At 42.4% G+C, this 27,666-nt stretch overlaps 1 protein-coding gene across 1 annotated transcript in view; it reads left to right on the top strand.

Moving 5' to 3' along the window:
• Positions 1-27,666, top strand: part of LOC124594289 (glutamate receptor ionotropic, kainate 2-like) — a 152,433-nt gene that overhangs the window by 38,324 nt on the left and 86,443 nt on the right. Inside the window, exons 6-9 of the mRNA XM_047132652.1 lie at positions 4,278-4,436; positions 10,753-10,971; positions 17,805-18,014; positions 26,968-27,052. Of these exons, the coding sequence (XP_046988608.1) occupies positions 4,278-4,436; positions 10,753-10,971; positions 17,805-18,014; positions 26,968-27,052 (673 nt within the window). The remainder of the gene's footprint in view (positions 1-4,277; positions 4,437-10,752; positions 10,972-17,804; positions 18,015-26,967; positions 27,053-27,666) is intronic.

A 27,666-nucleotide genomic window follows, 5' to 3' on the forward strand; every position in this document is an offset into this window, starting at 1 on the left:
GGACTACAGAAATGTGGGGCTTCTGAGGAGCTGATCGACCGTTGAACGTGATTCGTTTTAACTCCATACGCACAATTGTTGTGCCGGTTGGTTGGCTGATACAACTTTGCAACTCACTAGTGATTCCTTGCACTGATTTCATGAGATTTTTACAGTCACCTTCCACAATGATCGATGATACCTATCTGCCAGTGTAGGAGGTCTACCTGGTCTTGCTTAGCTGTGATTGTTCCTTCGTGTATCCGCTTCAGAGTCACATCATCAATAGTGGACTTCGGCAGCTTTAGAAAGATTTGTTACTCATTTCAGTTGACATCCAGTGACTAGTCCACGTTCGACGTTACAAAGCTCTCCCGATCGGCTCATTCCCCATTTGCTGCTTCTCTGGTGACAACACAATTCTCCTTGCGTCCTTTTATGCTGATGGGCCAGCCTCTCGTGACATCTAGTAGTAAACTCGGGTTTACACAGGGTTAGCTTTATTATCATTATTATTTTCGATTATTCCCTTTTGAGAGAGCGATTGAACTTGAGCAGTCATGATTTCTTCTTCCTTCTTCGTTCTTCCCAAATTCTCTTCATACGTACACTGTGTTCTCTCTTGCGTTCTTCTGACCATCTTTTTCCAGTTTTGTTCTCCGTATGTTCTTGTTTAAGTGTGTGTTTCTGTATGATGTTTCTAAACTGTTATCTATTGTTTATGTTGTCTTGTGTGATTCTCAGTTCTTTAATGTCTTCTTCTGCTTCAGTGATCCACTTTGTCTTGTTTTTGCTCTTGTTTACTATCTCAAAGATTTGTCTTGTGAGCTTGATTTTATTCATCCTGCTGATATGTCCATAAAATTTACTCCTTCTCTTTCCACAGGTGTCTGTTATTGTTTCTATGTCTTTGTAAATCTCTCTAGTTGGCCTCTTCATTCAAATTCCTTCCCGAAACAATGGTCCATATATTTTCCTCAGAATTTTTCTTTCCTGATTTTCAATCTCTCCGATCTTCGTATGACCGTGAATCACTGCAATTTCTGCAGCATAAAGTGCTTCTGGTAGGACTACTGTGTTGTACTGCCTTAGTTTCGCATTGACAGAAAGAGGTTTCTTATTATAGTGATTCCAAGTGAGCTTATATGCTTTTTGTAGTCTGGAGATTCTATCTTTATTGGCTATTGAGTTCAGTCCTGATGGCTGGATTATCTCTCTCATGTATATGAAGTGGGCAACTTGTGCCACTTTCCCGTATTGAGTAGTAATGAGGAAATTATCTACGTGTTTGTTTTCCATATACTGTGTTTTCTTGTAGGAGATTTGTAGCCTTGTTTTATGTGAGATTTCGTGTGGCTTTACCATTGCAAGTTTGGCTTCCTCTCTATTTCTCCTTACAATCGCAAGGTTGTCCGCGAAAGCCAGACGCATCACTTTAATTCTCTGCTCTTTTTTAAACCAAAGGGTTAGCTTTGTATCTTTTAACCAGATAGTATAGTTACTAGGGTAGCATGTTTATTTCTACGTACTGCCTGTTTTGTATTGTTTTAGTAGTTGCTGTATAGCAGGCACAGGGTGACAATTATTGAACTATAAAAAGAAACGTAAATTAGTCATGAACTACGGCGTGCACACACTTTAGTCAACATGTAAACGTCATTACAGGTATGCGGATTTAGGTTATGACATGTTCGATATGCGTGCCATCATTGGCGATGATGCGCAGCCGAATAGCGAAGTTGCGTGTGACCCGCTAAAGTGTCGGAACATCGATGTTGTCGATGATCTCCTGAATGGCTGTTTTGAGCTCAGAAATGGTTTTGGGGCTATTGCTGTACACCTGGTCCTTAACATCGGCCCACAAAAAGGAGGCGCATGTGTTCAGATCCGGAGAATCTGGCGGCCAATCGAGACCTATGCCAATGGCTTCTGGGTACCACAGAGCCAGAATGAGGTCCCCAGAGTGCTCTCCTGCTTCGACGAGGTCGAACTTCGTCTTACATCATCCACATATTGTCGAAATCAGGGTCACTTTGGATAATGAGGATGAAATCATCTTCCAAAACCTTCACGTACAGTTCGGTAGTCACCGTGCCATCAAGGAATATCACAGTGATTATCCCGTGACAGGACACTGACACCACACGGTCACCTATTGAGGGTGAAGAGACTTGTCGATAGCGAAATCCGGATTCTCAGTCCCCCAAACGCGCCAGATTTGCTTATTGACGAATGTATTCAAATGAAAGTGGGATTCGTCGCGAAACTAAGGCATTTTCATATCAAAGTCCTGTTCGTCAATTCTATGGACAATAGTGTTAGCGAAACACAACCGCTGTTCCACGGCTCTGGGGATTAATGGTTGATGGGTTTGAATTTTGTGTTGGGAGAGATACAGGTCTTCAGCAACAATTTGTCGCAATGTATTCCGGTTGATTCCCACCTGTTGTGCACCTGTTTTGAAACACAACGCCTGTCTTCTCGATGTTTTCAGGCGTTTTCACCCTTTTTGCCAACTCTGTCATCACGAACACTACCGTTCTTTGGAACTTGCGAATTAGGTTCACGATTGTTAGCACACTTAGACCGGTTGTGTTAATCACGAACTCGGTGGCAAACTTCCTTCGAATCGCAGCTGGGCTGTTATTACTCACATAGTAGGCTTTCACAAGCGCTATACGTTCAGGCAACGTGAAGTTTTCACGTGCAAATGGCCGACTACAACAAGGCGCGTGCGCATGCGCATACTACACTACTGGCCATTAAAATTGTTACACCAAGAAGAAACGCAGATGATAAACGGGTATTCATTGGACAAATATATTATACTAGAACCGACATGTGATTATATTTTCACGCTATTTGGGTGCGTAGATCCTGAGAAATCAGTACCCAGAACAACCACCTCTGGCCGTAATAATGGCCTTGATACACCTGGGCATTGAGTCAAACAGAGTTTGGATGGCATGTACAGGTACAGCTGCCAATGCAGCTTCAACATGATATCACAGCTCATCAAGAGTAGTGACTGGTGTATTGTGATGAGCCAGTGGCTTGGCCACCATTGACCAGATGTTTTCAGTTGGTGAGAGATCTGGAGAATGTACTGTCCAGGGCAGCAGTCGAACATTTTCTGTATCCAGAAAGGCCCGTACAGGACATGCAACATGCGGTCGTGCATTATCCTGCTGAAGTGTAGGGTTTCGCAGGGATCGAATGAAGGGTAGAGCCACGGGTCGTAACACATCTGAAATGTAACGACCACTGTTCAAAGTGCCGTCAATGCGAACAAGAGGTGACCGAGACGTGTAACCAATGACACCCCATACCATCAAGCCGGGTGATACGCCAGTATGGCGATGACGAATACACGCTTCCAAGGTGCGTTCACCGCGATGTCGCCAAACACGGATGCCACCACAATGATGCTTTAAACAGAACCTGGATTCATCCGAAAAAATTACGTTTTGCCATTCGTGCACCCAGGTTCGTCGTTGAGTACACCATCGCAGGCGCTCCTGTCTGTGATGCATCGTCAAGGGTAACCGCAGCCACGGTCTCCGAGCTGATAGTCCATGCTGCTGCAAACGTCGTCGAATTGTTAGTGCAGATGGTTGTTGTCTTGCAAACGTCCCCATGTGTTAACTCAAGGATCGAGACGTGACTGCACGATCCGTTACCGCCGTGCGGATAAGATGCCTGTCATCTCGACTGCTAGTGATAAGAGGTCGTTGGGATCCAGCACGGCGTTAAGTATTACCCTCCTGAACCCACCGATTCCACATTCTGCTATCATTCATTGGATCTCGACGACCGCGAGCAGCAATGTCGCGATACGATAAACCGCAATCGCGATAGGTTACAATGCGACCTTTATCAAAGTCGGAAACGCATTTCTCCTCGTTACATGAGGCATCACAACAACGTTTCACCAGGCAACGCCGGTCAACTGCTGTTTGTGCGTGAGAAATCGGTTGTACACTTTCCTCATGTCAGCACGTTGTAGGTGTCGCCACCGGCGCCAACCTTGTGTGAATGGTCTGAAAAGCTATCATTTGCATGTCACAGCATCTTCTTCCTGTCGGTTAAATTTCGCGTCTGTAGCACGTCATCTTCGTGGTGTAGCAATTTTAATGACCAGTAGTGTAATTTCCATCATGCCCGCGGCCATCAGTGCAGTTTGAACGTTCTAACGCAAACCGTCCAGAAGTTAAGACGATTTTATTTCACGTGGTTCAGTAACTGTCACCCTGTTAGGCGTGTGATGGTGAGGTTATGACGGAGTGTCGTTGCGTCAGACGGAGACGGCGCTGGTGTTCGACGCGGTGCACGTGCTGGCCAACGCGCTCTTCAAGGGCAGCACGGCGCAGCCGGTGCGCGAGCAGCGCCTGCCCTGCCACGGCGGCGTCGGCGCCGTCTGGGACCACGGCATCGGCGTCCGCGAGTTCATCCGCGACGTGAGTGCTAGTGCTCCGCCTGTCTGTCGGGGCATCACCGCTCCTCACAAGGCAAACTTCCCATCGCACCTCCCCCCCCCCCCCCCCCCCCTACACACACACAGATTTAGTAGTAAGATGACCCAGTGGATACTCCGTCAAAAACCGAATGCAGGTGAAGCATGAAAACAGGAAGAAGGTGAATGTTAAAAAATATATCGGCTCAACCAGTTGTTTATAGTGTAAAACACTAAGATTGACGCGTTTCGGAAGTCGAGCTTCCATCATCAGAATAATAGAAAGTAAAAGAACCTGTTAAAACTCGCTAAAATGGAACATGCACGAGGCAATTGACAATAAAATTAAAACATCGTGGCTACTTCCCTTGTTGCAGCCGTGTCTTCCAAGGCGCACTCCACATAGTCATCAAAACATAAATAACTCTAAAATGGTGTCGACTATGGTGTTCAACATCTAATCACATGGCTCTCTCTTCTATCGTCGTAAACCGCACCGTGCGTCTCCGTTGATACCATACACCACGTAGCCAAACACGACACTGAAACGCGAGTGAGCTCACGCGCAAGTAAACAAGGAAGTCACAGAGATGTCTATACAAACATCTTCCTGCCATCCTAATAGCCAGAAACTTTCTGCTTTTAGATCTTTGATAGATAGAGCCTTTAGAGTCCCTGTGAATGAAGAAGACAGAATGACTGATCTGAACATCGTGAAACAATTAGCCAGAGCTAACGGATATCACCAAAACGTTGTCAATAAATTAATACGACAGAAACAGAGCGCGAATGCAAAAAAGAATACCGCAAATAATATTACGAGAGTCACAATACCATACTTCGGTGATATTTCGCAAAAAGTGGCTAACATTTTCAAACCTTTCAAAGTTAATACCGCTTTTCCGACCAATAATACGCTGCGATTTAAACTAAGAAATAATTTACAGCAGGAAAGCGATAAATATGAGAGAGCTGGGGTCTATAAAATTCAGTGTAACACGTGCAAGGCAAGCTATGTAGGCCATACTGGTAGGTCCCTTAAAGTACGTTACAAAGAACGTAATGATGCTTTCCGGCTTAATAATTTCGAAAAGTCAGCTGTAGCCACGCATATTTGGGAAACGGGACACCCAATGTTGGGAATAGATCAGGATATCGTTATTTTACATAGACAAGACAAAGGCAAAAAGCTGGATCTACTAGAACAGCTGGAAATTACGATACATAGCGTGGATAATCAGAACACACTGAATGAACAGCTAACTGGTGATACAAATAACTTTTTCAAACATTTCACCGGTTTCTTTTAGTAACTACATTTTTAGCAATTGGCAGGATACCATCATTTCATGAGGTCCTTGGAAGATGTATACGTTATCTGTTTGTATAGACATCTCTGTGACTTCCTTGTTTACTTGCGCGTGAGCTCACTCGCTTTTCAGTGTCGTGTTCCGCTACGTGGTGTGTGGTATCAACGAAGACGCACCGTGCGGTTTACGACGATAGAAGAGAGAGCCATGTGGTTAGATGTTAAACACCACAGGCGACACCATTTTAGAGTTTTTTATGTTTTGATGACTATGTTGAGATGCACCTTGGAAGACACGGCTGCAACAAGGGAAGAAGCCACGATGTTTTAATTTTATTATCAACTGCCTGGTGCATGTTCCATTTTAGCGAGTTTTAACAGGTTCATTTACTTTTTATTATTCTGATGATGGAAGCTTGACTTCCAAAACGCGTCAATCTTAGTGTTTTACGCTATAAACAACTGGTTGAGCCGATATATTTTTTAACACTGACATTGACAACCATGACCTCTCATCCAGTATGGATAAAATCAAAGGAAGAAGGTGTACTGAACTGTAAAAAAAAAGAAGCAAAATACAATCAGTGAACGATGCAAGTTCAAGATGTGCTACATCGAGCGAATTTCAATAGCCATGTCGTTGTGGTTCTGTGGTAACAGTGTTTGGAGTTCGCATGGGCAGATCCGTGTTCAAATCTACCTCGTGATCCATATATATTTTTTTCACAAGCGTCCGAGCTGTCAGTCCGGTCATTGACGTGTCTGTTCGCTATATACAAATTTGTCTCTGTGCCGTGGTGTAATGTCTGTTTTCAACAGCGAGGTGTTAGTAACGGACCTGCAGACATGTATAATCCTAATTCTGCTACACAAGTGTCACACTCTTGCGTCCCTTTGTGACAGTTTTAATTCTTGAATTCCTTTGTTGTAACATAGGTCACACCCATATATTTGTTGTTTTCGTTTCTGTGAGAGGTCTATGCGGCATCTCGCCTGCTGTCACTATTCATCACATTCACTTGTGACGGCAATATATTCTTACCACATGACTGATATTCTATTATCATATAATCAATGTACAGTATGACAATTGTCAAGACTACAGCAGGAGAACAGATAGGTCAATGAGCGGATGGGAAGTTCATAGTTTTCTAAAAAGAAAAAAAATGAAATTGAGCACGACGGCAGTCTGAACACGGATATCCGGCTTTGCAGTCCAACACCGTGACCACACAGCCACGACGACGTCGCTCTAGTATTTCACTCTGTGTTGCATATCTCGAGCTTAGACTGTTCACTGTTTCCATTTTGCTTCTTTTTTCACAATTCAGTACACATCTTTCCTGTTTTCATGCTTTATTTGTGTTCAGTTTTTGACGGACATCTTATGATTAAACCCGACAGGGGTGCGACGGGAAGCTTATTTTGTCAGCATCCACATCTGATAGTTGCAGCAGCTGTTGTTTTAGATGCAGGGACCCTCGACGCCCACTATTGCGTTGTGACCACCACGTACGTTCTGGTGTCACCTTTGTGAAAGGGTAGCTGCATCCAAGAAGACAGAAGATGCTGCTCTGCTATGTGTACCATGCTTCTGGGTTCGTGCAGTCGTTAATATAGAAAACAGTTGAAGTGGCAGACAAACGAATATTCAAATTAGTATGCAGAAACAATGAGGCTGTATACATGCCATCGGAGGAAATAACAACCACACAATACGGAATATAGCAACGGCAGACAGACGCGAGAAATATCGCACCGTCAGGTTGACATCTCATGCATCCAAACTAATATTGCTGACTGTGATAATGTACAGACGAATGGAAAAGGAACTGAGGAAGTATTGAGGAAGTAGTACGTAACTATCAGTTTCACTTTAGGAGAGGTAAAGGTGCCAGAGAGGCAGCTCTGATGTCACGCTTGATAATGGAATCAATATTAAAAACAGATCAGAAGACTTTCTATTGATTTATCGATGTAGAGAAAATGATGAAGCATCTCATATGGTGCAATTTTTTTAAACCTGCATAAAAACAAAAGATCACTGTGGAGAGAAACGAATAATGTGCAATGTATACAAGATCGAAGAGGGAACAGTAAGGATAGAATACTAAAAGAGAAATTATCGGATTAAAAAGGGCATATAGCTTCTCCTACAAATATATTGTAGAAGCGACGAAGTAAACAAAAGAAACATTCAGAAATGGCATTAACTAAATTTTCCGTCGGTACTTGGCAGAACAAGATAATAATATTAAAAAGGAAAACACTTCTCAATTTCACGGAATATTAGTGTCTTCTCCTTGTTAATACTCAGGAACTGGTTAAAGTTCAGGATATCAGTGAAAAGAGAGCAAGAATTGCTGGGAATGGGATAGTCTTCTAAGCACAGAGTATCTATTGAGACTGAACCAAAGAAAGACGAAAGTATGAATGAGCAGCGAAAATGAGATTAGGGAGAAGCTTAACACCATAATTAGTGACAATATAGTAGAAGAAGTGATGGCATTCTGCTTCACAGAATAAATTACCGCATGACGGATGAAGCAATGAACCTATAAGAAGCCGGTTAGCACCGGCAAAGGGAGCAGTCTCTGCTGAAAGAAGCGTGCTATTATCAAAACCGGAAAGCATTTGAGATTTGGTGGAACAGTGGTACGCAAAAAACTAAATGGGGAGATAAAATACGAAATAACGAGCTTTTCAACAGAAACGGCGAGGAAGGGAAAGGATAGGGTTATTGGGCATATGTTAAGACATCAGGGAACATTTTCCATAGCTCTAGAGTGAGCCACAGAGACCAAATACGCTAAGGGCCGACAGAAATTGAAATGTATTCAACAAACAATTGAGGATGTCGGATGCATGTGCTGTTTTTTGGTCAGGTTTCTACAGAACGTTCTTCATTTCACACAGCAAATACTTCGTATTACAACGTTTTTCACTCTTTAAACCTTAGCATGGCTTCATGAGTTACCCCAAAATATGGTTATTATGTCATTAAGGAATGAAAGTAAACTTTTTTAATTTTACGTATCATCTGCGTGAGACAAGACCCGCATGGAAGAAAAGATTTCAGTAGGTCTTTCAACAGTTCAGTATTGTCCTGGTCCCATCTGTATTTATTATCATGCTGTAACCCCAAGAATTTAATACTATCTACGTCTTCTAAAATTTTGACAGAATATATTTGACACAATCGTGTTCGACACGTGTTAGAGTAAGGTGAACTAAATGAATCATTTCAACTTTTTGGGCTCTAAGGGGGTAGTACATATTTTACACTGCGTGTTAAATTGTAGTGGTGAATAAATAATAGTTATACGTTTTGTATGATAAAGGTACATACTTCAAGATCTACTCTTCTTCACTGTATATAGCAGAATTTAAAATGTTGAAATCGTAAATGGGGCTGCGTCGAACATTGTAAACTGTCATGTAATTGTGCATTACGCAGAATATAACATTTTTTAGTTGTTCCAATAATGGTTACATGCATTTCCCACAGCGGAATTGGTTACGACGAGCACCCCACACAAATTTCTTGAAGCCACACCTTGCACGTATCACACCCGATCCATTTCCTTTTCTTCGCAGATCTAGGGTCGTAATATTTAATGTTCCGGAAACCACAAGGTATGTTTTATTCCTCCGACTCAGCTACAGGTGATGATGAAGATGAATTCTCTTCTGGATCTGAAGGTTTCTATTGAACATCCAGAGCATTTCTGCAACCCTAGAGCTTCTTTCTTTGGGAGTTTTCAAAATGCAATTTTCGCTTCTCTCTTGTAAGCCTGATATGAACTAGTGTAGTCAGATGGCAAGCCGAATTTTTATCTCTACAGGCACGTGTGGTACCAGTGGTTTTCGTTGGGGATGGCAAAACAGAAGAAAATTATGATGGTGTTCCTGAGCTCAGACTTTCCGAATTTCTTGGAGGACTAAAAGTTGCAAGGTCTGGGTTTACTTCTGATTCTATGGTAACAGAGCAGGGCTCATCATTCAGGAATGTGGAGAAAGGAAGTAATTTGCATGCTGGTATTTTGTTGCGATTGAAGGGGAAAATTCCCGTGTACACAAATCCCTTCACTTCATTTCCTACAGTAGTTCTGTGTTTCCAGACTGCGTCATAAATTTTACCAAAAACAAATTTTGTAATGAAGGTTGAGTGATTATTGTGTGTACTTAGGCTACATAAATACTTTGACAAAGAAGAAATAATACATATTATACTCCATTTCAGGAAGCGCACAAAGGGTGATTCAAATAGCCCCATTTTCTTATTATTTTTTAAAAGTAATCAGTTGTTCAAATTTATAGTAGATGTCCCTAGTTGTTCTGTTGACCGACCTGGTGGATGCTGTACAACTGGATTTATAACTAGCGTTTATACTTTTCAGTAATATGCTTTATTTTAAGCAGGAGCGTAATACTGTATGGCGGGTTGTTATAAGCAATACCGTTTTATCTCTTCTGTTTCGTTGTGGATGACTGCTGTCTGGATTAAATATATCTGGAAAAGCTTCTTGCCATTTGTGTACGACTTGTCTAGCAATGGTTGTGTAACATAATAGCGCCCGAGCTTCACATACGGGCCGAGCGGTAGAATATGTCCTTATTTCTGTCAACATAGCCCCATGATTCAGAAAGACCCACCGTACTCTGAGTATTCTGATTTGCATATCGTGTATCTTTTCGATTTATTGACTAACAAATCAATAGAAATCATTTATAAATGGACATTAAAATTTCGTTTCCAGCTCTCCATAAAACTACACTTGACTTGGTAAGATTTTTGTACCACCCCTTACAAATGTTCGTGTGAGAAACTGTATGGATTTCCCTTCTTTTTTTTCTGTGTAAAACACCCTGTTAATTGTGCCTGTTGCTCTACGAAATAGTCAATCTACCCTGCAGTAATCATTTTTCACGACGTCTGCTGCGTCACCAGCGCACAGAATGTGTTGTGCCAGTAGTGCAGCGCCGTGTGTGTGGGGCTGTGTGGTCCCAGATGCGGCACGAGGGCCTGTCCGGAGACATCCTGTTCGACGCGAGCGGCTCGCGCGTGCGCTTCTCGCTGGACGTGCTCGAGTCTTCGTCCAGCGGCTTCCAGCGCGTCGCCACCTGGACTCCGCAAGAGGGCTTCCTCTCCAGCCGCACCGAGACGCAGGCGCAGCGACAGACGCAGAGCATCATAGAAGGCCGACACCTCATCGTCTCATCCCGCCTGGTTAGTGGCACCGCGCTCTCCTAATGACAGTCTGGCACTACACTAATATGTGCTGACAGGTCCGAAGCTGCGGGCATAACTTCTTCACAAATGCCCTAAGTAAATCAGTCATCTTCCCAAAGACAGGGTTGCACAACATGGTGCTTTACAGCACTAGGTACTATGTTGTTGTTCCTGATCTATATTAACGACATAGGAGACAATCTGAGTAGCCTTCTTAGATTGTTTGCAGATTACTCTGTCATTTACCGTCTTGTTAAGTCATTAGATGACCAAAACGAATTGCAGATAAGGTATCTGTGTGGTGAGAAAAGTGCCAATTGACCCTGAATAAGGAGAAGTGTGAAGATATTCACATGAGTACTAAAAGAAATCAGCTAAATTTCCATTACGCGATAAGTCACACAAATCTTAAGCCTGTAAATTCAACTAAATACTTAGGGATTACAATTACAAATAACCTAAATTGGAACGAACATGTAGATAATATTGTGGGTAGCGCAAACCAGAGTGCGATTCACTGGCAGAACACTTCAAGGGTGCCACAGGTGTACTAAAGAGACTGCTCACACCACGCTTGTCCACCCTATTCTGAAGTATTCCTGTGCGGTGTGGGATCCGCATCAGGTGGGACTGACGGATGACACTGAAAAAGTACAAAGAAGGGCAGCTAAGTTTGCATTATCACGAAGTAGGGGAGATAGTGTCACAGACATGATACGTGAACTGGAGTGGCAATCATAACAAAAAGGCGTTTCTCGTTGCAATGGGATCTTCTCATGAAATTTCAATCACCAGTTTTCTCCTCCGATTGCGAAAACATTCTGTTGGCACCCACCTACACAGGGAGAAACGATCTTCACAATAAAATAAGAGAAATAAGGGCTCGCACAGAAAAAATTAAGTGCTTGTTTTTCCCGCGTGTCGTTTGAGAGTGGAACGGTAGAGAGAGAGCTTGAAGGTGGTTCATTGATCCCTCTGCCAGGCACTTTATTGCGAATAGCAGAGTAATCACGTAGATGTCGATGTAGATGGTATAGTAAGAATTGGTATCATTTCGACATGAATATCAGGTCACTGTGGTGATTACTACAGTTTAACGTGGAATGAAATGGAAGGGGAATTTTCAGATACAAGAAATTTCAGACCAGAAGGAGACGAGTTTAGCTATAGCAAGAGTTTCTAATGCAAAGCGGCACGCAAACTTGGAAGCTTGCAATTTGTAGTCTTGCCCATAACTATTGAGTCACTAAGACAGTTTCTTCTGTAGTCGCCCACTTTTATTCACTGGTGTGCAAAAGTTAAGGAATAAAACAACTTTCGCAAGATGTATCACTGCCAAGAAACGTAGCTCTATGAAACTTGGACCATACGTAAAAATAACTCCAACAGAGCGGTATAGAAGGTAACTAAAAGAAACGCGCAATGAGACGAACAGAAACGACACTTTTCTTCAAATGCAATAATTACACTGAAGCCACCGCGATTTATGACGGTCCCCGGACGGAATTCAGTTCTTAATAGGCTGTGAGGTCAAAACAGACAGCAATTCATGCTCTGCAACGTACTCTCATGCTAGCCACGAGATCGGTGAGGTGTTCCTGCGGTAGGGCGTTCCATTCCTGCACCAGCGTGTTGACACCTGTTGGACGGTTGTTGGTGCTTGTGGACATGCTGCAGAAAGCCCCCCCCCCCTCCCACTCCTTCCACCCAATGCGCCTCACACACGCTCAATGGGATTTAAGTCGGGGATACGAGCAATGGTGCTGATGATTCGCTGTCACCATACCATGGGGGTTCTGCGTACTGTCCCACAAATGACTTATGAAAGTTGAAGATATCATTCCGCGAAAAGATGGCCTCATCTGTGAATAGGATGGATGACACAAATCCCGGAATCGTGGTAGCCTGGTGAATAAACCAGTGACAAAACTGCTCCCGATGTCGAAAGTCTGTCGCTGTTAAGCCCTGCACGCGCTGTAAGTGATAAGGGTAGTAACAATTGTCATGGGGAATGTTCCACACGGCTGCCTGCTTTACCGTGTACTGTCGGGATAACTGCCTGGTGCTGACACGGCGGTCGCCTTCCATAGTGTTAATTACATTTTCCTCCAAGTCTAGTGTCCGAACATTTCGGGTACATCCTTCATGATTTCCTGCTTCCTGAAACGACCCTGTCTCAGGCAAACAGCGAAACACTGTTGCAAAAGTTTAATGCTGTGGTTGTTGTCGGTTGGCAAAGCTCTCTTGAGACAACCTTCTTGTCCGCCGCCCGTTGCCATTTGCCTTTCCTTAAGTAAACACCATGTCGGCAAGCTCTCGATTCGAACACGGAACCGTTGTGTGTGAGTCAGAAAGAGAAGTGATCCGACACAGCATTACCAGGTACTATGGCAGGAGAGGGCGCTAGGGCATGACGGATTAGGAACAGAGCCACCGTCTAGGAGGAAACGATACATGCTGTAACTGTAGCACCATAGAACAGCGCGTATTAGACCGCATTCTCAGTAACGAAGTACGATTGAATAAATGGTCTTTAGCCTGGAAACCATGCTTTTCTGGTCATATGTTCATTAGACCTTTTTTGTTCCGTATCCTCTCATCGATCAATCCCTAGAGTTTGTATACGGTGGAAAAAATCATCCTGTATATGGCGTTCCATTTCGTCATGCAGTTAGCCCCAGGCACCGCTCTTCTTATGTAATGATTGCTGTTGGCCGGCTTTTTACTGGTCTACGACGGATACTTGGTGCTTCTCTGGTCCTCCAGTACAACCGTGATATGAGACTTCGATGTGCTGCGACATCTGCTACAAAGTGTCCAAAACTAGGACGTGCAATCCTCGTGGTATTCTACTGCAAACTTCGTCAAGAAACTGTGCTCTTCTCACGAAGGAAGTGCAAACAAGGCTTAGATATGATGAGACAAATGTAGTGCTCTGTGGAGTCTTTGCAAAAACTGACAATGAATGTCTGATAGGATAGCCGCAATCAGTGATTTTACAATGTTACTTATAATCCGTCTTGATTGCAAATATTTATTCATATGACCGGTTTCGGTTCCTCTAGAACGATCTTCAGATCTGATATTTCAGTTACAGGAGTAACCCGTCCAAACTCAGCAACTTTCACATGCTGCATCACATCATTTTACAATCAAGACGGATTATAAGTAACTTTGTGGAGTCCTTGATTTTCGTGCCCACCTCAGAAAATAATACACCCTTTCTACATAGACAGCACAGTTGCTGTCTGTGGTGAAACCTTGACGGTCAATTACGGTATTCTCTTCTTTTTTTCTTGTCCTGATTGTGATTCGACCCTTTAAAAGAAACTGTCAGTGGAGTCAGCGTAATTGTAAAGAAATACAACCTAGCGTGTTTGCTCTTTGAACACAATTTTATCGATTTATCAAATGCTTTCTTACATATCCTGTACGCTGTCGAGGCTACTATTTGAAACAGCTGTTGTTGCTGTAATATAGATAACTCGGAAGTCAGTGATTAGTGTAGTCGTGAAACAAGAACTTCGCAGGTGTCTACATTGAAGCATTCAGTGACGATGTCATATGCAGACTCATACGCATGAGCAGCATTAAGCGCCTACTGATGCTGCACCGCTGACTCTAAAGGGCAATCGAAGAAATGATCACCAGATGACAGTCAACCATATATCATTGAGCCAAGTCGAAACAAGATATTCGCTCTGATTGTAAAGTCGTTATAACTTCTTAGTTGGAATTAAGAGAGGCAGATATGGCTTAACAAGCATACGTTTAAATAAATATATTTATCAGTCCCCCCAGGGCAGTGGTCTATAAACTGCGACTTCCGAGCCACAGGGTGCTCTTTGGATCCTGATAGTGACTCTTCTACAAATACCACGCTAGGGCGCACGTAGAGCGCGACGGCAAATTCGTGGAACATGCGCGAAAGACTAGAATTGCAAATAAAATTTTCACCCCGCCTGCTTCCATGGGAAGCTCTTTGTCTGCCCTCTAAGGTTATGCCACAAGCGCGACACTTTTCACTCACAGCCGCTCTCGGCATATAGGGGCCACAAAGATTCAATCAGCTTGATGTGCGGGGGGAGGCGCGCGGTTCAAGCTCGAGTTGAGATCTTCAGTCAGGCAGCAGTCTCATGCTGCAGTGCTTAGTGATCCAATCATCTCCAAACCATACAGCTATTTTTGTAATAAATTTAAGATTTGTTATTATTTTGTGTTGCTGGCTATGTTATTTAAAATGAAATTTTTATGCCCTGTTTGACATGGGAATGAGGTAGAAGCAAAGGAAAACGGAAGACGAAAATCGAGTATTTAAAGTTAATGGCCTTCTGACCCGTCTTACTGTGGGCAAAACTCATAATAAGAAATCAAATTTGAAAAGACACTTTACAACTGAACATCTGACATTTAGAACTGTATATCCTGTCGTTGACGAAAGAGCTGAACTTCAGAAGTGAAGAAAAATGAAGTTCTGTGTGGAAATATTGGATGCAATCTTCCAACAATGCAAATATTGCATGTTTTGTAGTTGGTGAAGAGAGAAAAAAACATATAGAGATGGCGAATACATAAAAGGTTGTTTTGTAAATACGTCCGAAAAGCTGCTTCTGGTTTTTAAAACTGATTAAAGTGTTACAATTATTTCCTAAAACAGTGAAGGGCAGAACAGTCAAAATGTCTTCGAATATAAACAACGAGCAAGTCGAAGATCTTAAATTGCTTTCAGCTTTATGCATAGCGATTGACGAGACTTGTGACATAAATGATAAAGTGCAAGATTCACTTTTTGTACGATTTATTTCATTGGTAACTCCTAAAAAGAACTTTTAGAATTACTGCCACTCAAAGGTCAAACACGGGGAGGACATATAGTAAATACTGTAATTTAATGCACTGAAGAACGTCATATTTCATTCAATAAAATTGTCTCAATTTCAAAAGACGACGCGAGAAGTATGAGTGGTTTTAGAAATGGGTTCGTCCCGGTTTTTTTAAATTAATCACTGAATACGTACATACTATTGCATCAGTCTCAAGAAGTGCTTTTGGTACGGACATTTCCAAAAGAAATTGGCAAAGTTATAGAATTTTTGATTCAAATTGTCGATTCAGTTATAACTAAAGATCTTAATCATCGCCAATTTAAAGAATTTTTAGTTGAAATGGTAGATAGGTAGGTCTTCTGCTGCATAAGAAGGTACGTTGGTTGTTAAGAGAAACGTTTTGAAATATTTCACTTCCTTATTAACACAAGTTAAAGCATTTCTCATTGAAAATGGCATTCGCTCTCCAGAACTAACGAACGATCAGTGAATACAAAAATTTTACTTCATAGTAAACGTCTAATCTAAACCAGCTTAATCGTAAACTCCAGGCGAAAGCAAACAATTTGTTCGTTGTTAGAAGATTTCATCCGGACACAAATTGTCTCTTTTGCTCAAAATGTTGAAAGAAGTACTTTGATTCACTTTCCAACCCTGTTGGGCATAGTCAAAAATAATGTTCCAAAATAACTCTTTTAATGCAAGGGATGCTTTTCTCACTATGTTTTAGGAATTCATAAACAGCAAAGGAACGCTAGAATTTGTTAAAAATCGCTTAACGCTGCTGTAACAGAATTGCGTCTTCCTCTCTTTAATACAGTTGCTGGAAACTTTGAAATGTAGTTCTTGCATTTGTTTAAAGAAAGAGAAAAGCTCGAAATTTGAAAGTCTTTGTGCTGATGTAGAATTATTGGAGACAAAATAAATGCCGGCTGCTGTGGCCGAGCGTTGTAGGCGCTTCAGTCCGGAACAGCGCTGCTACTACGGTCGCAGGTTCGAATCCTGCCTCGGGCATGGATGTGTGTGATGTCCTTAGGTTAGTTAGGTTTACGTAGTTCTAAGTCTAGGGGACTGATAACCTTATATGTTAAGTCCCATAGAGCTTAGAGCCATTTGAACCAAAAAAATAAATGTGAACTTTGTTCTCAGAACTAGTGGTCGGTTTTGAAAGACCTATTGAAGGAAGATAATTACGTCGATTTTTAACACTTGCAGTAGTATTTCTATCTCATGTAATGAGTTCAGAAAACTAGCATTCCCTGTCCTCTCCTTATTTGGGCCTTCGTATTTATTCCACCAATCTTTTTCACGCATGGACCTGATGAAGAGTAAACTTATTGATGAGACCCTGGAATCGTGCCTAAAATTGAAAATAATGTACAAACTTGACCTACCTAAACTTCCAAAGGAGTTACCGGGCCATTGATCACATTGCTGTTCTTTAATAATTGGAATGACTTAATTCTATGGATACCTTACTACTTAATTTAATCAATGACCAACGTCGTTATTTAGTATGGTATTAAATTTTATTCAACGTACATATACTTTAACTGAGACTAAAAATTGCAAGTGAAGTTTATTAAGTTAATTTTAGGAGACACTGTCGAGTGAAAGTGACTCTACTATCGAATACTGAGAAAAGTATTTTGAGATGGTTCAGACATACAGAGAAGATGAACGAAAGGAGATAAACGAAACAAGTATACGAGTGTTAATGGGAGAATTTGAAGGGGTCGACTTCACTGAACATCCCTCGATCAGACAGGGGGCGTTTTTCAAAGGCCAGCTTGGGAGTACACTAATTAAGTTAATAACAATGTACCTGCTTATGTAGTATAAGTTTAAAAAATTTGAATCTCAAAACAAATTTCAGTCGTTGCACTGCTGGTCCACCCACTAATGAGTTTACCTATGGGTGCCCTAAGGAGATTTCACTGACAGCAGGTGCGAGGCAGTTCCTGCAGTCTCAGCCTGAATCGTGTTCCGTCGTTTACTTGGCAGGATGCACCATACTTGCGTATGAAGGCGCCCACTACACCTCCACGAGTCGGCAACGACCGTTACGAGGGCTACTCCATGGACCTCATCGCCAACATCGCCGAGCTGCTCAACTTCACGTTTGAATTCAAGCTGGCGCCAGACGGCGAATACGGAACGTACGACAAGAGGAAGGGCACCTGGAACGGCCTCGTCGGAGAACTCATCAACGGGGTAAGTCCTACCTCTTCTGCCCTGCAACGCTAGTGCTGAGCCACTTCTGCACGTGAACTCTTAGGAGACTTAGTCAGTCTCCAGTTCAGCAAACAAGAAAAGAGCGAACGTTGCTGATCAGTAGCGTTAAAACAAAAATCTTATAGTGACTTTGGAGATGGTTTGTACTAAAATAACCAGTTGCCTAATTGTGCCTTCGAGCCCGCTTCCGTAGCTGAGCTTCCCATTTTCGGATACGAATCTACATTCCTCTGTATCGCCTCATTAAACGCTTGCATTCTCTTCAGCTACAGTTACCGCACAGTCCACAATTCAACGCATACAACGTCCGCCTTTGTACACTATTGGCCATTAAAACTGCTACACCACGAAGATGACGTTCTACAGACGGGAAATGTATTCGACGGGAAGAAGATGCTGTGATATGCAAATGATTAGCTTTTCATAGCATTCACACAAGGTTGGCGCCGGTGGCGACACCTACAACGTGTTGACATGAGGAAAGTTTACAACCGATTTCTCATACACAAACAGCAGTTGACCGGCGTTGCCTGGTGAAACGTTGTTGTGATGCCTCGTGTAACGAGGAGAAATGCGTACCATCACATTTCCGACTTTGATAAAGGTCGGATTGTAGCCTATCGCGATTGCGGTTTATCGTATCGCGACATTGCTGCTATCGATGGTCGAGATCCAATGACTGTTAGCAGAATATGGAATCGGTGGGTTCAGGAGGATAATACGGAACGCCGTGCTGGATCCAAACGGCCTCGTATCACCAGCAGTCGAGATGACAGGCATCTTATCAGCATGACTGTAACGGACCGTGCAGCCACGTCTCGATCCCGGAGTCAACAGATGGGTACGTTTGCAAGACAACAACCATCTGCACGAACAGTTCGACGACGTTTGCAGCAGCATGGACTATGAGCTCGGAGGCCATGGCTGCGGTTACCCTTGACGCTGCGATGGTGTACTCAACGACGAACCTGGGTGCACGAATGGCAAAACGTCATTTTTTCGGATGAATCCACATTCTGTTTACAGCATCATGATGGTCGCATCCGTGTTTGGCGACATCGCGGTGAACGCACACTGGAAGCGTGTATTCGTCATCGCCATACTGGCGTATCACCCGGCGTGACGGTATGGGGTGCCATTGGTTACACGTCTCGGTCACCTCTTGTTACACGTCTCGGTCACCTCTTGTTCGCTGTGACGGCACTTTGAACAGTGTACGTTACATTTCAGATGTGTTACGACCCGTGGCTCTACCCTTCATTCGATCCCTGCGAAACCCTACATTTCAGCAGGATAATGCACGACCGCATGTTGCAGGTCCAGTACGGGCCTTTCTGGATACAGAAAATGTTCGACTGCTGCTCTGGCCAGTACATTCTCCAGATCTCTCACCAATTGGAAACTTCTGGTCAATGGTATCCGAGCAACTGGCTCGTCAGAATACGCCAGTCACTACTCTTGCAGCACTATGGTATCGTGTTGAAGCTGCATGGGCAGCTGTACCTGTACCCGTCATCCAAGCTCTGTTTGACTCAATGCCCAGGCGTATCAAGACCGTTATTACGGCCAGAGATGGTTGTTCTGGGTACCGGTTTCTCAGGATCTATGCACCCAAATTGCGTGATAATGTAATCACATGTCAGTTCTTGTAGAATATATTTGTCCAATCAATACCCGTTTATCATCTGCAGTTCTTCTTGGTGTAGCGATTTTAATGGCCAGTAGCGTAGTTGAGCGGTTAGTTTCATTCCAGCAGACTTCTTTTGGCGAGTAGTTCTTCCTTAGCTGAGTTCGTCTACTAATTACGTCATCTTTACTTCGACCCTCAAGCGTTATTTTGCTTCAGTCGTGCAGTATTTCTGTAGAACGACAACATGGTCCCCTTTTTTTTTTTAAGTTAGTTGCTGATCTCACCAATGTCTTCGTCTATATTTGGTTTGCTGCTAATCTATATGGTGTGCTTAGCAGGCTGCTCATTCCATTAAACGAGTCCTTTTTTTATAGACGATAGTAATGACGTCAACGAATCTTATCATTCATATCCTTTCGTCCTGAGTTTTAACCCCACTTGGTAACCTTTCTTTCATATCCTTGATTGCTCCTTCGATGTACAGATTGGACAGTAGAAGAGAAAGACTCTCCCTTACACCTTTCTTCAGTCTCATACTCCTCCCTTATTTTCTATTCTTAGCGTAGCCTTCTGCTTCTTGTATCTATCGCATAAGTCCCGCCTTTCCATATATCATATACCTATTTTTCTGAGAATTTCGAATACCTTACACTACGTATATTAAACAAGCATGAAGCTTTTACCTCAGGGTTGCAACTGACTTACGGCTTTGATATTAGCAAAGCTCTGGGTGTCGAAAATTTAATGTAATACCATAGTGAAGTGCCTTATATCAAATTTGTAAACTCATGCAGGGTGTCTCAAAAAATTTCAACCAATGTCGTAGGACTGTCACCTAAATAGCTCATCACAGAAACTTGGAGTAAATTTTAACTTTCAAATACGAATGCAAAGTTTTTATTTCCAAATGAACCATCAGAGTTTAGAAAAGTACATCTTTTACATACATGCACATACATTATTGAGGGACTTTTTACACTTACGTTTAGGATTAAAGTTTTCATTTAGCCTTCAAAAATATCTAATGTGCCCTCCATCGGGAGTAATACAAAACTCCACAGAATAGTCAAATAAGTTCCATACTTTTATAGGCATGTCCTGAATTACTGCATTTAGTGCAGCTGCTCCGCCATGGTTCACCCAAACTTACTGGTAAATGAGGCACATAGGCGGAGTCTTTCACAAGCCCCTACAAAAGAAAAACAAATGAGATCAGTTGACCTCGGAGGCCCATGGTGCAGTGCGAGATCCGTACTCTCCTTGCAATCAATCCATCACTGACGCATTTCAATGATAGGAATTGACCTTAAATGCAGGTGTCGCTGAGGTTGAGCTCGGTCCTGTTGGAAATGAAAATTTCGGCATTTTCTAGGAATTCTTGAAAAATCTACATCTCCAACATACACATAACTCCTCATCTACATCTATACTCCGCAGTTCACCAGTCAGTGTTTGGCGGACAGCATTTTGTGCCAGCAACTGATCAATTTAGGGGAGATAGGGGAGCCAGTATTAGCATCAGAATTTAAAAGAGGTTTGGAGGACTTAAGGTCAAATAAGGCTTAAGGGATAGATAACATTCCATCAGAATTTCAAATCACTGGGGGAAGTGGCAACAAAACGACTATTCACGTTGCTGCATTGAACGTATGAGTCTGGCGACATACCATTTGACTTTCGGAAAAATATCGTCCACAGAAACCCGATAGCTGCAGGAGCCGACAAGTGTATCGTACAATTAGCTTAACAGCTCATACATCCAAGTTACTGACTAGAATAATATACCGAAGAATGGAAAAGGAAACTGAGGTTGTGTTAGACGACGATCAGTTTGGCTGCAGCAAAGGTAAAGGCACCAGAGAGGCAATTCTAATATTGCGGTTGATAATGGAAGCAAGACTAAAGACAAATCACGACTCGTTCATAGGATATGTCGATCAGGAAAAAGCGTTCGACAATGTAAAATGGTGCAAGATGTTCAAAATTCTGGGAAAAATAGGGGTAAGCTATAGGGAGAGACGGGTAATATACAATACGTACAAGAGTCAAGAGGGAGTAATATTACTGGACGACTAAGAACGAAGTGCTCGTATTAAAAAGGGGGTAAGACAGGAACGTAGTCTTTCTCCCCTACTGTTCTACCTGTACAATGAAGAAGCAATGATGGAAATAAAAGAAAGTTTCAGCAGTGACAATAAAATTCAAGGTGAAAGAATATCAATGATACGATTCGCTTATAACATTGCTATCCTGAGTGAAAATGAAGAAGAATTACATGATCTGCAGAATGGAACGAACAGTCTAATGAGTACAGATTACAGATTGGGAATAATCGAAGAAAGACGAAAGTAATGAGAAGTAATAGAAAAGTGAACAGCGAGAAACTTAACTATTTACGAAGTATAAGAAGTTAAGGGATTCTGCTACCTAGGCAGCAAAATAACCAATGATGGATGGAGCAAGGAGAGCATCAGAGTAGCATTGGAAAAAAGGGCTTTCCTGACCAAGAGAATTCTACTAGTATGTAACATAGGCCTTGAGGAAGAAATTTCTGAGAATATACGTTTGGAGCACAGCATTGTATAGTAGTGAGACATGGACTGTGGGGCTGTGGGGGAAACCGAAACAGAGAGAATCGAAGCATTTGAGATATGGTGCTACAGACGAGTGTTGAAGATTAGATGGACTGATAAGGTAAGGAATGACTTTCTGCACAGAACCGGAGAGGAAAGGAATATGTGGAAAACACTGACGAGGAGAAGGGACAGAATAGATGACAGAGGGATAGAAAAACAGTTAAAATCGCTCAAAAGAGGAAAGGCCGCTGGACATGATGGGATACCAGTTTCATTTTACACAGATTACGCGAAGAAACTTGCCCCCTTCTTGCAGCGGTGTACCGTAGGTCTCTAGAAGAGCGTAGCGTTCCAAAGGATTGGAAAAGGGCGCAGGTCATCCCCGTTTTGAAGAAGGGACGTCAAACAGATGTGCAGAACTATAGACCTATATCTCTAACGTCGATCAGTTGTAGAATTTTGGAACACGTATTATGTTCGAGTATAATGACTTTTCTGGAGACTAGAAATCTACTCTGTAGGAATCAGCATGAGTTTCGAAAAAGACGATCGTGTGAAACCCAGCTCGCGCTGTTCGTCCACGAGACTCAGAGGGCCATAGACACGGGTTCCCAGGTAGATGCCGTGTTTCTTGACTTCCGCAAGGCGTTCGATACAGTTCCCCACAGTCGTTTAATGAACAAAGTAAGAGCATATGGACTATCAGACCAATTGTGTTCTGTGTGATTGGACTGAAGAGTTCCTAGATAACAGAACGCAGCATGTCATTCTCAATGGAGAGAAGTCTTCCGAAGTAAGAGTTATTTCAGGTGTGTCACAGAGGAGTGTCGTAGGACCGTTGCTATTCACGATATACATAAATGACCTTGTGAATAACATCGGAAGTTCACTGAGGCTTCTTGCGGATGATGCTGTAGTATATCGAGAGGTTGTAAAATGGAAAATTGTACTGAAATGCAAGAGGATCTGCAGCGAATTGACGCGTGGTGCAGGGAATGGCAACTGAATCTCAATGTAGATAAGTGTAATGTGCTGCGAATATATAGAAAGAAAGATCCCATATCATTTAGCTACAATATAGCAGGTCAGCAACTGGAAGCAGTTATTTCCATAAATTATCTGGGAGTACGCATTAGGAGTGATTTAAAATGGAATGCTCATATAAAGTTGATCGTCGGTAAAGCAGATGCCAGACTGAGATTCATTGGAAGAATACAAGTAAATGCAATCCGAAAACAAAGGAAGTAGGTTACAGTACACTTGTTCGCCCACTACTTGAACACTGCTCACCATTGTGGGATCCGTACCAGATAGGATTGATAGAAGAGATAGAGAAAATCCAACGGAGAGCAGCGCGCTTCGTTACAGGATCATTTAGTAATCGCGAAAGCATTGTGGAGATGATAGATAAACTCCAGTGGAAGACTCTGCAAGAGAGACGCTCAGTAGCTCGCTACGGGCTCTTGTTGAAGTTTCGAGAACATACCTTCACCGAGGAGTCAAGCAGTATATTGCTCCCTCCTATGTATATCTCGCGAAGAGACGATGAAGATAAAATCAGAGAGATTAGAGCCCACACAGAGGCATACCGACAATCTTTCTTTCCATGAACAATACGAGACTGGAATAGAAGGGAGAAGCGATAGAGGTACTCAACGTACCCTCCGCCACACACCGTCAGGTGGCTTGCGGAGTATGGATGTAGATGTAAATGTAGATGATAGGACATCTTTTAAGACATAAAGGAATGACTTCCATGGTACAAGAGGGACCTATAGAGGCCAAAAACTGTAGAGGAAGACAGGGGTTGGAGTACATCCAGCAAATAACTGAGGAAGTAAGTTGCAAGTTCTACTCTGTGATGAAGAGACTGGCACAGGAGAGGAATTTGTGGAGAGCCGCATCAAACCAGTCAGCAGACTGCTGATGGCTCAAAAAAGAGAAAAAGAAAAGAAAAGAAAAACTGATCCCTGCCTTCCGTGTTACAGAAGCGAACGGTCAGTGGAAAGAAAGGCAGTTGATAAATCAGTCAATTAGCTCTAATTTCCCGCAGTTTCTCGTTGTGGTTGTTTCGCTAGACATATGTGGGAGGACGCAATATATCGCCCGCCTCTTCGAGGAACATAATCTCTTGGAAATTCAATCGTGATGCAAAACGCATCTCTTGTAGCGTCTACTGCTGGAGTTGCCGAGCATCTCGTTAACGCTCTCACGCCAATTAAACGATCCCGTTACGAAACACGCCACTCTTCTGTGGAACTTGTCCCTCTCTTCTATTATGCCAAACTGGCAAGGGTTCCACGCTGATGAGCAATACTCCATAGTTGGTCAAACAATACTTTCGTAAGCCACTTCTTTCGTGGATCAATTACAGTTTCTTAAGATTCTTATTACGAATCTCAATCGGGCTTCTACTTTTCCTACTTTTCGTTTTATGTGGTCATTCCTCTTTTGTGGTCGCTCCTGTATGCATCTTTTCCGCAAAAAGAGCAAGTCATATTAATTAAGTCGGAAAACGTCACAAAACAAGTGAAGCATCGAAGAGTCTGTGGCTACAACAGTGTTCCACAAAACTCTGCGGGTTTTTATTTGTCACCACCATAAAGGGCTTCCAGGGAATGAATCCTCCATGGTTTGAAACACAAACGACGCCACGAAACATGACTGACAGACACATTAGGAACGGCGGTAGTATTGCTATGAAGATTCTTGTCACTTTGTTTACGTAGTAAGTTCTGATCCACTTTGTTTACATCATGAGAGCCGGGTCATTAACTTGACTTCATGACCCAAATCCAGTTATCTATGATTTCATGGAGCCCTGCCCATTTGTCCCTCCCCTCCCCCTCTCTTCCCCTTTTCCAGCGAGTCTCAGCGTAGTATTAAAATGAGGCAGTATTTTAAAGTACTTTACAGAGTGTTCATAATCACCCGAAAGCTCTGAATTGTTTGCTCTATTTCAATCATAATTATATAAAACAGCACTTGTGTTCGTACAAAGCACTTACATAATGCTCAGAAGTATCCGAGCAATCTTTTTTGCATGATATTCAACTAAAACTTATGTAAAAGGTCTAAATTCCAGTATTTCAATGTGTTTTACACAGTGCACAAAATGATCCAAATGCTCTTTTTTGTGACATTCAAAAGTATTTATCCAAAAAAATTACGTAAAGCAGCACTTGCATACATGCGAAGTTCGAGTGGAGCCGTAAATTAATAATTTTCCACATGTAATTTGTTTGCCGGATGTCACAAGTTAGACGACCACGAATCAGCAAGACTGGACTCGCTGACTAAACATTTTGCTGAACTCTTGTCTTGCTATCATCCATTCAGCGTAAGATGACACACATCGACAACAAAACTTAAACTCCACTTGTTGATGGGAGTGAACATTGTTTCCAAGACTAGCAATTAAGCGAAGATCAAAAGTGGCTGAACTTACTTTTTTAGAAGCTCAGTAATACGCTACTTCCAGTTCAACACCCAAAAATTCAGAGCATTCTACCCTATTTACTGAGCCCTGTCAGTGTGCTACATCAGTTGTTGGTATGACTCTATTAGTTGTACAGAAGTGAATGCAGTGTGTTTTATTAAAATTTAAGGATAGTCCGTTTGTGGATAACCACTTATAGCTCTGCGTAAAACGTCATTAACTACTGTTGCGTTCTCCTAATGGGATTTATTGTAATACTAGTATCATTAGCAAGAAGTACCAATTCTGGTTGTTTAATGTTAAGTGGGAGGTCGTTCACATCTATAAGGAATTGGAGTGGACCAAAACTGAACGCCGTGAAACTCTTTGTCATTTCTCTCCAGTCACTTTTCTACCTTTCTACAAAGATTTTGTTCACAGAGTATTAACAGAACACACAAAACTGCAACGAAGCATTTTGTGAAAGAAGAATGCATATTGTCTAGTTCAATTATCAGACAAAAGAAACGTATGGAAAAACAGATTCCGATCCACAATAATCGAAATTGTGAGTTCGACCACACTGCTCACAGTGACTCAGAACAGACGTGAAAACCTTGCATCGGTATCGTTGCCAAGCTACGGATTGTAGCAAATATTATCTTGCCTTTTACTGCTCGTACACGGAGAGCTGCAGGTCGCAATGAAGACGAGCCATTGCAGCTGCGACTGGAAATGATACACCACAGATATCGATCCATGGCTACAGTCTGCTCGCGACATCACGGTCGTGAACAACATGAGAAATTGGAATTTGCGTATTTGACAAGGAACTTTCAGTCTTCTTCTGCCTTCTTGCCAGACATTGTGCTACTTGAATGTACAAGCAGAAAAGTGTTAGTGGGTTCACAGTTACAACCGACGGAAGCAGAACAGTGTACTGGACTGCTCGCTCACCATCACACACACTCACGGATGGACTTGCCAGACAGCTTGGAGCGACCTGTCCATCAGATCATAGCGCCACACAAATGCACCCCCGAGTGCCTTAAATCCTTGAATACAATTAAACTTTTTGAGGCTCTAGAGAATTGTGAGCAACAGTAACGGAATCAGACTGAAAAATAACGCTAAGATAACCGTATTGAGATACTCAGACATCCTTGAAGGGGTAAAATAATTAAGACAATTCGACAGCTGTCGCAAACATCTAATATTCCCTTAATTTTCATACAATTATATCCAGAAAACTGAGCAGGACGATAAACGCCTTATCTATCAGTACTGCTTGTTTTTGCATTGTTTCAGAGGGCTGACCTAGCTATATGTGACTTGACCATAACGGAAGAAAGACAGTCTGCAGTCGACTTTACTATGCCATTTATGAATCTCGGTAAGTCATTACTATAATTTTCTGACAGATTATTCACAGTAAAATTTTTGAATATGCAATTCTCTACTGATATTGCACATGTTTTATTCATGGAGCAATGCATTTCCATTTTAGTATTGTATTATTGTAAATAATGTTAGAAGTAATACTAACATTTCAAAATTGTAACAGACAATATCGGTAATGCTTGCCATGCCTATAGCAGTCCTTGAAGTATAATACCCTTTGGATAGGTATACGAGACGACACTGCTAACTGCGGTTGAATGAAGCTTCTGCAAGCTCCGGACTTTTAAGTGCAGCCATTATCTTACCCCAAACAATCCCTGCATCATGAAGCAGGGCGTAACTATGGACTATATGTGTTGTTGGAAGCTATGAGCAGTGGCGAAGCGAGAGCCCAGCGTTGTGGGTTTGCTGATGGCAAGAATGAGTGCCTGAATGTGGTGCTGCAACCCTGTAGTAGCAACGAAGGAAGGGTAAATAATGTATTCGAAACAGTGTTGCTGTTGAACTCTGTTCCCAAATCGAATAGTAGTTTCTCCCTTGCGTCAGCGACTCTTGTATGGCTGGCTTTCCACACAGCTGCTAGTCCTCCATTACGTTTTTCTGCAG

Source organism: Schistocerca americana, chromosome 2 (assembly GCF_021461395.2).
Source record: "Schistocerca americana isolate TAMUIC-IGC-003095 chromosome 2, iqSchAmer2.1, whole genome shotgun sequence".
Classification (NCBI taxonomy): Eukaryota; Metazoa; Arthropoda; class Insecta; order Orthoptera; family Acrididae; genus Schistocerca; species Schistocerca americana.